The 12,873-nt window shown below is 47.7% G+C and overlaps 1 protein-coding gene across 2 annotated transcripts; it reads left to right on the top strand.

Moving 5' to 3' along the window:
• Window positions 1-17: 17 nt before the first annotated feature.
• OCSTAMP (osteoclast stimulatory transmembrane protein) lies at window positions 18-8,751 on the top strand. 2 transcript variants are annotated; one of them, XM_032127062.1, is made up of 3 exons: window positions 18-5,611; window positions 5,695-6,733; window positions 7,710-8,751. In XM_032127062.1, exons 2-3 carry the CDS (start codon window positions 5,696-5,698, stop codon window positions 8,073-8,075), a joined length of 1,404 nt encoding a protein of 467 aa, XP_031982953.1. In that variant the 5' UTR covers window positions 18-5,611; window position 5,695; the 3' UTR covers window positions 8,076-8,751. The 2 variants fall into 2 exon arrangements, with proteins under 2 accessions (XP_031982953.1, XP_031982952.1); XM_032127061.1 differs by having other exon boundaries at window positions 18-6,733.
• The last annotated feature ends 4,122 nt before the right edge of the window (window positions 8,752-12,873 follow it).

Raw genomic sequence — 12,873 nt, 5'->3', positions numbered from 1 at the left:
CCTGATTTGGGCCGTGGCTCCCCAGGAGGAGCAGGAGGGCAGTGCAGTCCTGTTAAGCAGCGGAGCAACGGGAAAACCCCTGGCCCAGCATCTCAAGGCTGCTCTGCTCAAGAGCCTTTGAGCATACCCCAAATCCCTGTTCTGCTTGGCTGTGCTGGGTTTGGGCGCTGTCGTTCTGCTCGGATGCTCCTCATCACGCTTTAGCAAAGATGGGCTGAATGGGGAGGGAAAGTTGCTTCCTGCAGTTTGCTTTTTCAGCCGGCTGTCCGTGAACAGCACGGGATTGCTGTCCCGGGCCAGGGAACAGGGAACAGGCTGTGCCCGCAGGCGCCGCAGGAAGGAGCCCCGCGGTCCCACTGCCCTGAGCCGCTGCTGCAGGGGATCCTCGTCAGCCACTGGGACAGAGCTGCCTCTGTCCCTGCAGCCTGGAGGACAGGCAGCAAGGGCTTTGGGATCATCCAGTTCCGAAGGGTAACATCCAGTCCAGCTCCAACACAGATGTTGGGGTCACAGGTTTGTTTATGGTCTCAGCTCTGACTTGGTGCATCCTCTGTGATCGAATCCAGAATGGTTTTCCTTGGGCTTGAAAGCAGAGCTGGAACCACAGAGTTTGTGTAGAAGTCTCCAAAAATCACTTCCAGGGTCCTGGCATGCCTTGGCACTGTCTATCCAGGGATCAGGAAGTGTTTCACAAATGCAGCCAGGGCAGGTTTGTGATCTCTGGGCTAATGTGAGAAACTGAGGCAGACAGGGGACCAGTGACTTACCCAAGGTCCACAAGGAGGCCTTGGTACACCTGGGAAAGGTGTAAGAAGCACCTGGATCCTAAACCTCTTTAGTCCAAGACCTGTTTGCCAGCTCTGGCAGCAGCCCCTGTGTTTCCCAGGGCTCCTCAGAGGATCTGATTTAAGGCATGAGGACAGCAGCATTACCTAATTCTGCTCTTTATACCCAGGCATCTATGAGAGCATAGTCTGGCATACTTGAGTTTTAATTATTTTTTTTTAAACAGAGATTTTAAGATTTAGTATTTCTGGGGTTCAAAGGTAAACAGGCCTGTATGAATAATTTCTGATTGCATTTGCTGCTGCTAGTACTAAGATTTGCCAAAAGCAGCTTTTAATGGCAAGTCAACCCCATTAGTCTTGAAGGGTCTGTGATATATGTAGAGATATGAAAATTCCCAGGAAAGGGTATTTCAAGTTCTGTAGTGACCTTCTATAACTTTGACTGTGTTATTTTAAAGGAACTTTGCTTGCCTATGCACCATTTCTCTAGGAATGTAAAAATCCAACAACCATCACAAAAGCCATTCACATTAGCAGCCTCCTTGTGAATTTTAATTAACAGGAAATGCCACTCACGCATTGAAATTCAACATCCAGAATATCTCTGCTTTACTCCTTTGATGTTCCCCATCCACTCCTGGACCAACATCCATATGTTCTCCTGAGACACTTGGAGGAAAATAATTTTGGTTTATTTACAGTAGGAAAGCATTTTGTCCTTGTCTTTTATCCCAGAAGCATTCGAGTTGCTTTACAAACTGTTCACACGGAGGAGCTGCTCTGTGAGTCCTTACAGCAGAGAGTGATTCCAGAGCTGTGCTCGTCAGTTTGCACTCAGCAGCGATGCTGGAATTTCAGGAGAGACAGGGAAAGATTCCTGAAACAAATGAAAGTGCAGCATGATAGGGACTTCAGCTATTACAGGTTAGATAGCCTTGGTTCCCTTATCCCATTTATCCCTCATCAGTCGCTGAAAGGATATTGCTGGGATTTCCCTGTATTTCTATAGTAGTAACCTAAGAAGACATGATCTGGCTCTGTGTTACTGCAAGTTGTTCATTTGCATGTGATTTTAACAAGCAAACAGCCACCCCTAATTGGTTAATCTTTCCCATACCCTCAATTCCTCGAATGGGCAGAATAACATGATCCACAGGTGCTGATGATACTGCCATGGAGAATTATCTTCAGACTTACATCATTCTATTTTAGCCCTTCATTCATCTTCTTTCTCCAGTCATTTTCTTAAACTGTATAGTTAATTTACCCCACCCTCTACCTGGGGCACAGTGTCACCATGACAAGGTTGCGCTGTCAGCACAGGTTGAACTTGCAGGTGTCTTGGCACAGGCCCACCCCAAACACTGCAGTCTGCAATCAGAACTGAGTTTAAAACCTCTGTGCTGGTGGGTACAAGCTCAGTCCTCATCCCTAGTCCAGGTAAAGCCAGGCTCTGTTTCCTGGCAGTGATGCCAGTGGAATCCTCTGCTGCCTCATAGTTCCAGCAAGCTGCTCACAGGCATGTGGGGCTCAGTTTCCTCCTGTAGTGCTAAAAAGTCAAAATTGGTGATGTTAGAAAATTTTAGAGCTTGAGCTCTACAGAGACTGGAGCTTGTCAAGAAAGCAAATGCCCTTTATACCATCTGGAAATGAAACAGGGTGGGTAAAAGGCACCTTGGAGCATCCTGGGAGGACATAGTGTTCCTCCTTATGTTCATCAGTTTTTCTTAGGACTCTCCCAACCACAGAGTATTTCTTTTTCAGAACCAAGATGAGCCAGACCTCAGGGTCCTTGAGCAGAGTGTGACCACAAGATGTCACAGTTGCTTCGTTGCGATGCGTGGTCCTGCCTTTCCCGTGTCGCAATCCTGCCCCTTTCCCGCTCCCAGCCTTCACCTGCTGTTCTCCAGGTATCCCTAGGAACACACACACTGGTATTGGAGTTTTTTGCTGCTGTGTTTTGTTTGTTGGGTTTTTTTTTTGGCAAAGAAAACTTGTTCATTTTGTTCTGGGGAAGGTTAGGCATTTATGTTTCTAGCTCATTTACAGGTAGTTCATGGTATAAAATCAAAGTGACCCCAGATTTATGCCCTTGCTCTAGGTCCAGCCAGCAGAGTTTTGAGTTGAGCCAGAAGAAAAAATCTGACTGCAAACAAACACTTCTTGGTGCTGCCAGAGTTACTGCTCAGTGTCCCCACAGACCTCAGGTGCCTTTGCCAGATGATGTAGCAGACTCAGAAAACACCGCAATGTTGTGGACTTGAGAGGTTTTTATTCTTTATAGCCTATTGCTAATTTTTTTTTTCTGCCCCAGAAAGCTTCCTGGGTAGCCTGGAAGGGGTCCCAGGGGCTGATGCTAAGATCAGTTCACTCTGAAGTAGAGCGAGAAAGGAGTTTAGTTGTAGAAGAAGCTGATGAGCCTTGCAGGATCCCGCTATGGGTCTTTTGGGTTAGTCCCTTATAGTGTGCACATTGAATTCAAGACCTAATTCATGGCCTGTGCAAGCAATTGCTATGGATGCTCCAAACAAACAGCACTTTCTTTCCCGCCCGCCTGGCTGGTGCCTCTTCCCGGCTGGAGCCAGTCAGAGTTTCTCATCCGGCCTCTGAGCTCCGGGACACCAGAAGGAAAGCTTTGCTCCACCAGCCACACAGGAAAAACAAAACCCCCAACTACAAAGCAGAGTTGTTGAGTGGAGCAGCAAGGGCACAAGGGACCTGGTGCCTGCAGGAAGGGCAGAGGAAGCGGCCGACGTTTGCTCTGCTGTTGCGCTCGTCATTCCTTGTCCTCCAATGCCTGCCACTGCCATGGGCTCCAGCCGTGTCCCCTGGGGAAGGTGCTGCTCTCCCACCTCTCTCTGGAAGGCAGAGCCCCACGTGCTTTGTCCCCAGGGGTGGCCGGGACAGGGCTGACCTCCAGCCCTTTGCCCTTTCCCACCCAGGGGAGCATGAGAACATCCCGGGGGCCCGGCGGTTCCCAGCTGGCGGGAGGGCTTGGCTTGGGACAGCCCATAAGGGATGAGCTCAGTGGCAGCTGGGTGAGTTGTGTCACCCTTGCCCACAAATGGTGGCTTAGCATGAGAGCATCTGGCCAAGGCACAGGTTTGGTGGGAGCCAGGGAAGGCTCCTGTAACCCCCGAGCTCATAACTGAGGAGCAAACATCGTGGTTGGTCCTCATCTCCTGGTGAGCAGGTTTGGTGGCTGGAGCTCTGTGCTGGGCACATCCTGGGGGCCAGGCAAGCTGATCCCTTTGGGGACTGCACATCCTGGCCTGTACATCTGGGAGCTTCTCAACAGTTTGGGAATCCTGACTGTGGCTGGGTTTTCTCTGCAGTGGATTTGCAGGGAATTCAGAAAGGTTCAAGTTTGAAACTTCCTCTTCCTCTGCTAGGACTGTGAGATGAGCCTTGAAGCTGTTTGTGAGCCCTGCACACAGTTTCAGCAGGGACCAGCAGCCTGCCAGAAGAGATGAGTAGTTACCAACTGGTTTGCTGGATCCTGCTGTGTCCTTTGTGCCATGACTGATGTCTGAAAGAGGAAAAGGTCCCTTTCGCTCTGAGAGAGATGCCAAGCCTGCCTGCTGCTTGCTGGTGGGCAGCGTGAGGAGTCATCTGATTTCCCCACAAGGAATGATGACACTGCAGTCTCTGTATGATCCTTGTTCCATCTTCATCAGCCCACATGTCATTGACTCATTTTTTTTTCAGCTATGTGTCATTAAATTAAGCCTTCTCTGCAATAACAGTAAGACCAGAAGAAGTGCAAAGCCTGAGCAGTGCTGTGCACCCTGGCACTGTTCTGTAGTGCTGTTATTCCCCGGGCTTCACTCATCAGGTTTTGCACACTTCAGGGATTGCCGGTGTTGCTGATCATCTTGGTTTTTGAGTCCTGGCTCTCTGGTGCTGCTTTGGATTCCTTGCCTGCCTCTCCTAACAGCCACATCCAGGATCCTCTCTCAGAGCAATAAGGCACTGGAACATGGAGAGTTTTTGGGCAAGTCTGGGGCGCCTCACTGCCACTGGGTACGTAGAGTCAGCTTTAATCCCTCTCTGTCTTGATAGCTGTTGTATGGCTTTTTCACAGAAAACCTCCTTTGCTAGTCAAAACTGTGCCAAAGGATAGCTGAGGCTGCTGTCAAGTGGGAGAAAGGGATTGCCTGGCTGAGTTTAATCCTGGGGACAGGCTCTTCTCCCCTCCAGGTTTTCTGGTTTCCGGAGAGTCGCTCCAGATGTGAGGCCTGAGAAATTATATTCTTTCCCAAATGTTTGTTTCCATTAGACATTTAAATAGATTTATGGGACATTCATCCTGTCTGTAGTGGCCAAATTCTTGTCCTTGGAGATTTCCTCTGGCACTGCAGCTTCAGTGTGAAACTGTGTTCTCTGTTTGTCACCCTTAAACATGTAGGTTTGTGTTTGGCCTCCTCTTAAGAGGCAGGGAGAGCACCACTCAACTGCCTCTTGTCCATGTAACACCTTTTAAATACAGAGCTGGTCTAACAATTTCCACAAAAGCCACCAGCCTCCTCTTTCTCCCTCCAACATCCTCTAAATAAGCACCAAAGCCTCAGCCACTGCCAATGAGCTGACCCCTCAGAATGACTCTGTTATGGTTTTTATAAAATAACACAATGCTTTCCTGTGCTTGGATTAATAGAGGAGCAGTTGCATCGTACTTGGTATTTATTTTTCAATAAATGCTTTGAACTTCCCTGTCCTGCTGCTTCCAGGGGAGATCTCAGCCCCAGCTACTCAGGGAAGTTAGCAGGGAAGTAGAGAAGGGTGAGACCAGAGGCACTCAGAGGAGGATATTGCAAAGCCCTGTAAGTGACCATCTCCAGAAAGCCCCCTAATTAGTCTTTATGACCTTCCTCTCCTAACACCCATGTACTTGTTCTTTTTCCAGGATGAGAGCCCGTGTCTACTGTGAAGACTTTCTGTTCCCAAAGGTGCACAGAACTGTGGCAGACCTATGGTGGATTTACTCCAAACCTGTCCCAGCAGATGGCAGAGAGCTGTGGACCTTGTTTCTGCAGTGTTCCTGCATTACAGCAGTGATAGGAGGCCTCTTTTACAACTGGATGTTTGCTTCCCTGGAGTACTCCTGGCACCTCTCCGTTGCCATGGCCATCTCCTTCAGTCTGCTCCTTCTCCTGACCCTCCTTTTGGTGCATCCTGCCCGTTGTGTCTTCAGCATGATCATGCCCACGTTAGGCACCAAACAGGGCCGGAAGCTTCTCTTCTCAACCTGCATCATGATCGCAGTGGTGAACATAACACCCAACATCATAAGCAACATTAAAACCATACTGCAGCTTATTAAGTGCACCTGCAAGAACTCCTCTGACAGTCTTCTGAACTCAACTGCCCTGCTAGAGAAAGTTTCCTGGGAGTTTGGGGATGCAGTCCAAGAAAGCGTTCCTTCCCTTTATAAGCCTATGAATGGACATTTTCGCTTTTCATTGCTTCAGAACAGCTCCTTGATTTATCAAAAAATGCACCTTGCCGGTGAGAAAATTAGCAGAGAGTTCTTGTCTGTTGAGGTACTGGTCAAAGACTCAATACGAGTAGCCAACAGACTGGCTGCTGGTTTCTCCATGCTCTATCTCTGTTTTGAGTCCACCTGGTATTTGAAAAATTATCTCACCAATCTCCGCTTCAACAATTTTTACATCACCAAGAAGCTGGAGCGTTTAGCTGTGGACAGAAAAGCAGCTCATCTGCTGGTGGGCTCATCCAAAAAACTCATCCGACCAACAGGCTTGAAGCTGTCCTGGGAAGAAGTGGTGCTGTGCCTCATGCAGGCCATGCTGGTCACCGTGGCCCTGATGCTGATGTTGGTGGTCGTGGCCATGGACCACTTTGCGTTCAGCGTGGCAGACACGGCGGTGAGAAGGGCAGCTCAGTTCTCTGTGGTGCCCATCACTCTCAACATCAAATACAAGGTGAGTGCTGGGCTGTCCTGCCCTGCCATGTGTGGGGACCCCACTCTGTGTCACTTCAGGGGGCTGGTGGTGGGGATTGCAGTTTTTGTACCCTTATTTACACAATCCTGACTTCCCAGCAGCCAGCTGGAAGAGCAACAAGCTTTGGGGAAGGAGGCAGTGGCACAACCTCAGTTGCTCCTCCCAGTGCATCAAATAGCAGCAGACACACTCCAAATTACAGCTCCTTGGGAGCTTGGAGGGGAGCAAATAGTGCCTCATGCTGCAAAGAAGCTGCTAGCACCAGGCAGTCAGGTGCTCCCGTGTCTCCAGGTCCCTTCCCTAAGCGAGGTGGAGGATGGGAGTCCCTTGGACACTGTCCCCCCACTGCAGGGTGAAGGCAAGTCCAAAAGGAAGGGGGCAGCTGATGAACACCGAGGATGTCTCCCATCTTGTTGCACGGGCTGTTTCTTCAGTAGAAATCCCTGCTTGCTGCCTTTGTTGTCACCCTCTGCAATCCTTTTCACAAACCTCCCCAGGTTCTATTTCAGTATTCTTAGGCTTGGTGTTTTAGCTTCCCTCTTCTGCCACACAGCCTGCGTCTCTCCCCAGCCCTAGGATCCTTAGTGCAGATACCTGCTTATGATGGATTTATAGGAAAATAATCAGGTCTTTAAAAAAGCCTCTAATATTCAGATATTCAGCCACTAATACCATGGTCTGGATGATGTCTTTCACCATAAATCCCATACAGTGAATGCCTGTTACCATCTCTGTAACAGTGGATGAAGATATGAGATAGGACTGGGTCTCACCATGCCCAGTACTCAGTGCCTGCACATCACACTGTTACTCAGCCTGAAGTGTTCACACTCTTCAGTGTCCTTCTCTTAATGCTGTAACAGTGATTCCACACCCCCAGGCTAATGTTTCTGTAGTAAACAGCTGATTTTGGTTTCTTCATACCCCACTTACCTATTAACTCTCCTTATTACAGGTTGAAATACGCATCGTGCCCTTTATATTCCAACTTTTACCGGGTCCTTCTAAGGAATTACTACTCGGGGACTTCAACAGGACCTACCACCATCATCTGATCTTCAGCTCTGCCCACTGCAGGATCAGCCCCCCCACGCCTCCCAACCCCTCTGTGCTGCTGGTTATAGGGCTGCTCTTCTGCATCCTCTACGCCACCGTGTTCCTGGAAACCTACGCTCGCCGCCTGTGCCGGAAAGTCGCAGCCTCCTTCTTCCAGAGCTGGGAGGAGGAGCGAGTGCTTTACCTCTACAGGAAACTCTCCAGGAGGCACAGGAAGGAGCACAACTGCGTGAAGGGTGCTTTTGGAAATCAGGGGGATGTCTGACACCACAGCACAGGCTTCTGCCACAGGATCACACATTTAATTTTCCAGAGTTAGAGAAGTGTTCGGAGCCTGGGGGAAAAGTTGAAATGTCATATTTGTGCATTAATTTGAGAAAAATGGGCTACATTTCCTTTTTTTTTTTTTTTTAATATCTAGAAAGTCTGGAGTCAGCTGTTGCAGGAATGGTGGGAGATGGCTCATATGACTTGGGGCATATCTGCAGCATTAGGCAAGGTTAACTGGGAAATACATGGGAGTCAGGGTCAGGGAGGAGCTCATTTCCAGCTCGACACATCTGTTCTGGAAGAAGTATACACTTCCTTTCTTTCTTAAGTTATCCCTTCAGGCAACAAAAAAGGAAACTCATTTGACTTGATTAATTTAATTTTCAATTAGTTTTTCTTTCAGGCTTCATGCACAGAAACCTGGGTAGACCAGATAAATTTAGAGGATAGTTTATTCACCAAAGGAAGGGTCACTTCAACCTGCTGAAGTGAATTCAAGACCAATATGACCATGAGAGGCACATCCTGGGCATGGGTGGTGGTGGAAATCAGCGCATGAGGACTTAACAAAATCTCTTCAAAAAGGCTGTTCAAAATAAAATATAAATAAAATAGCTGAAGGACCTCAGAAGAGAATGAGAACAGTCAATAAAGGTCAATTTGGGTGTCGATCTCTTTTCCCAAGTAAGAAGTGATAGGATGAGAGGAAACAGTCTCAAGTTGTGCCAGGAGAGGTTTAGATTGGATATCAGGAAAAATTCCTTCAAGGTCTATCAAGCACTGGCACAGGCTGCCCAGGGCAGTGGTAGGGTCGCCATCCCTGGAGGGATTTAAAAGACACATAGATGTGGCACCTGGGGACATGGTTCAAGGGTGCCTTGGCAGTGCTGGGTTAATGCCTGGACTTCATGGTTTTAAATGTTGGGTTGTTTCAAACTCAGAAACTGTGTTATTGTATCCGAATGAACAAATCCATCACTTGGGCAGCATCTGAAATGTGTTATTTTTGACAGAGGCAGATTGGGCACCTCTGCAAGGGCAGGAGCTGGAGGAGGGGGAGATAAATCCCTGCCAGGTTAAGAACTAAGCAACTTCACAGCTTCATTTCTTCGAAGCATCTCTATTATTTTCCTCCCTTCTTCCATTAAAGCCTTCACTAAGGTAATTATTTGACATAATGCACCTCAATGAGATTAAATGACAGAAATTAAGTGGTAGCTGCTGCCAGATGCACCGAATTTTCTCATCTTCTGAGGTACTTGAAACAAGTATGTTTGGATTATATTTTTTAAGCATCTATCTGACAAAACCCTGGTGAATTCATCTCCCCAGATTTCTTAGTGCCCTGCTGTTCTGATGATTAATCCAAGCACCTTTATGCCTCTACAGCAACTGAGGGCTTTGTCATGGTGTTTCTGTAGAAAATGCCCTGTGCTCTACTGTTTGGGTGAAAGCAAAAAGATTTCCACTGAGTAGCCAAAATTATCTGGAACTGTGAGTTCAAATAGCTGGGAGGAGAAGAGAGAATCCCTTCAGACACAAACCATCTGAGGAGCATGTTGTCTTCCAACAAGAACTTGAAAAGGAGTTTTTCCTCAGGAAGACTTATCTTTTTGACATCAGCCATATTGTCCCTGGTGCCAAATTGGGCTGTCATCCTTTCCCCAGACTGCCAGGGGAACTGGCAGGAGGCAGAGCTGCTGGAAATTGCTCTGCTCTCCTGAGAGGCGTTGTTCTTCAGTCAGATAAAGGTGTGACAAAACAGAAAACATTACCATTATAGAACTGTATTGCCCACTGGAGGGGTGAGCTGCCTTCCCAGGGATTGCTTGATGGTGCAAAAGAGAAATGCTGAACAGATTAACCAGCAGGAAACGTTAATTTATTCACATATTTTTTATTAAGTAGGACCAATGTACAAGTCTCGTTATTTGCTGAGGGATTTTCATCCCTCAGAGTCCCTCCATACTCACACCCTCGCTCCTGCTCATTGGGGCTCTCGTTGCCTTTGTTTTCACTCAGCACATCCCTCCCATCCCATAGGCTGGAGGAAATGGGGGACAAGGCTTTGTCCCGTCACTGTCACCCGGGTCCTGAGCATCCGCCTCCTCCACAGGGAAAATTCCTGCTGGTCAGTGCTGCTCCTGCTTATTCACTCATTTGCTGTCCCCGACTGCAGGGAAGTGTGTCACCACATCTGGCTTCTGGCTTTGGCTGTTCATGAAATTGGAAGTTCAGGGTCAGAGGTTTGTGAGCAATGAGGCAGAGGCAGGGCCGAGGTGCCCCAAGGGGGCTGGGGAGCATTTGGTGATGGACACCAAACTTCCTTGCTGTTGCTCATCGTGGCCAATGCCAGCCCCTGATGCCGTGACCCTGCTGCCAGGGGCCTGTCACTCGCTCAAATCTGCTTCAGCTGCCACCAGTGGAGATGTTGCCCTGGATCTGTATCCACAGCTGCCATTTTTCCCAGGAGTTGCCACCACGTGCAGAGCAGGACACACAGGGTGGGCCCGACAGGTCTGCTGGCCGGGTTTCTTGTTTGCACTTATTGAGGTTTGAAGCTTCTTATTTATCTGGAGAAAAAATTTAATCACAAGAGAGAAAGGCCCATGGGTTGCTTTTTCCTCCACCAGTGCAATAAACCCAGGGGACAGAAAGACATTCGCACACGGGACAAGTTCTGCCCTGAAGCCCCTGATTCCCTTGGAATTTTGTGGTGTATTTTAGTGAAGGGATGGAGGTGAACTGACTCCATTTCCTCAGCCTCAGGTATATTAGGTAAAATATATGCTAAGTTCCTGCTTATGGCTGGCTGACAGGCAAGAATGAATGGCCTTAATATTCTGAGGTGCAAGTGTAAATAATCCAGCTCAGACTGTCTCTGGGAAAGATCTCATTCATGGCCACAAATCTGCATCTACCAGAGCAGACAGGAAAGCAAACAAAAACCTCTCTGCAGAAGTATTTCCTGATTTTTAAGCAAACTCCATTTTTACTGCTTTTATCCTATCTATAGTATTTGCAAATTCCATTTTTAATTGCATTTATCCTATCTATAGTATTTGTGCTGTAATTGCAATGTGGAAGAGACACTTTCATGCACCAAATTTTAGAAAAGGAAATATTAATGGACATAAATAAAAGCAAAAAAGCTACTTCATAGCATTGTGCATATAATTCATAGTGAGATTTTCCCAAGTCCTGGCTCTTTCAAATGTAGATTGTGTCAGGGTTTCACTCTGAACTCAATGCCTCACATTTTGCAGTAGAAAATTTCCAGATTAGTTGTAACAGGCCTTCAGGCTGCAACACAAACGGTGGAAATGAGGTAGAAGTAACACTGGTTATCCCAAAAGGCTGCTAAAAGCTGAAATGTGGGTACAGAAGCCAATCCTCCTGGCACATTTCTTGGTCCCCTGATTTCCTGAACTCTGAGCACATCACTGATTCTCACTCTTCAGGTACTCAGAGAAGCCCTGAGATGTGTGACTTCAGCAAGCAACTTCAGGGGTTCCCAGGATAACATTGGTACGCTGAGGAGATGCTGAGGAAATGGAGTCTGTTCATCTCCATCCCTTCAGAGCCCTTCCCAAGGACTGAGGCAGAAGCAGTTCTGTATTTCTTTGCTGACGAGAAAAATATTAAATTGCCAGAAGAGATGTTTTCAACACACAAACTTAACACGAAAAAGTACCAGGATTTCACATATATCTTACCTAGATGCTATTCCAGTAGAACATTCTGTAATTCCTCATCCTACCTGGAAGCAGCTGGAGAGATGCTTTCATATCTGAGAAGGGAGAGAGTTCAGTTCTGAGGATTTATTTCCCAAGACATTTAAAATAGAAAGGCCAGCAGTCTGACTAATCAGGGGTGATCCATAGCTTGGATGGGAGGTTTTCCCTTTAAATAGGTAGAGAAACTGAAACAGCCAAGTTGAAAGGCTGAAAACTTCCTCTCTTGCATTAGGAATTGTGCTGTTCAGACAATAAAGTGGGAACTCTCTGAATTATAGGAAGCAGCAAGTCAAACCGATGCTGTGGCTGGGATGGGATGAATCACCTTTTACCAGGAGAGGCAAGAAATTGTTCCATGTGCCCAATGCTTCCTGCTCTGCACTGCCAGGCATCAACAATGCCAGGTTTACGACCACAGTGAGGGAGGGAGGGAGGGAGGGAGGGACGAACTTTGGTCCCATCTAGACCTTTCCTAAAAATAGATGCCTAAAACCATGTGAGTTTTGTTCTCTCAGGAGCAGCTGGTGATGCATGTGTGGTCCTGGACTCTGTGAGAGGTATGGTGCTCTTGACAGGGCTGATGGGAGGAAGGAGCTTTTTCTGGCACTAGAACAAATTCCTCTAAGAGCAGGGAAAGATTTGCCCTCTGTCTGGACACTGCAATGAGCAGTGCACACACGAAAGACTGAAGAAATATTTAAAACCACAAATTGGGTGGAGGCTCCTGAGCAGCAAGAGCTGCTGCCATTTCGCCATCTGTTCTTTCGGACTAGCCAGAGCAGCTCTGAGAAATGAAGGCAGAGGGATCAGAGACATATATTTGGGGGGAAGATCTGTGGCAGCAGGACCAGAGAGGTCAGCTTTAGTCAGGCATTTTTCTGTCCTTTTATGCTCTAGACAGCTGTGTAGGGTGCAGTGATGGAGTTCAGTGACGAAGAACTTTACAGACACCATTTCCAGTGTTTCCTGGGTGTTTGCATCAGTGCTGACTAAGGACTTGGAGCATTTTGTCACCCCATTTTGTCACACCTGCTTGGTGTGATATCCAGTCATGGT

This window comes from Corvus moneduloides, chromosome 17, assembly GCF_009650955.1.
Source record: "Corvus moneduloides isolate bCorMon1 chromosome 17, bCorMon1.pri, whole genome shotgun sequence".
In the NCBI taxonomy this organism is placed as follows: domain Eukaryota; kingdom Metazoa; phylum Chordata; class Aves; order Passeriformes; family Corvidae; genus Corvus; species Corvus moneduloides.
This window is presented reverse-complemented; position numbering and strand designations above follow the sequence as displayed.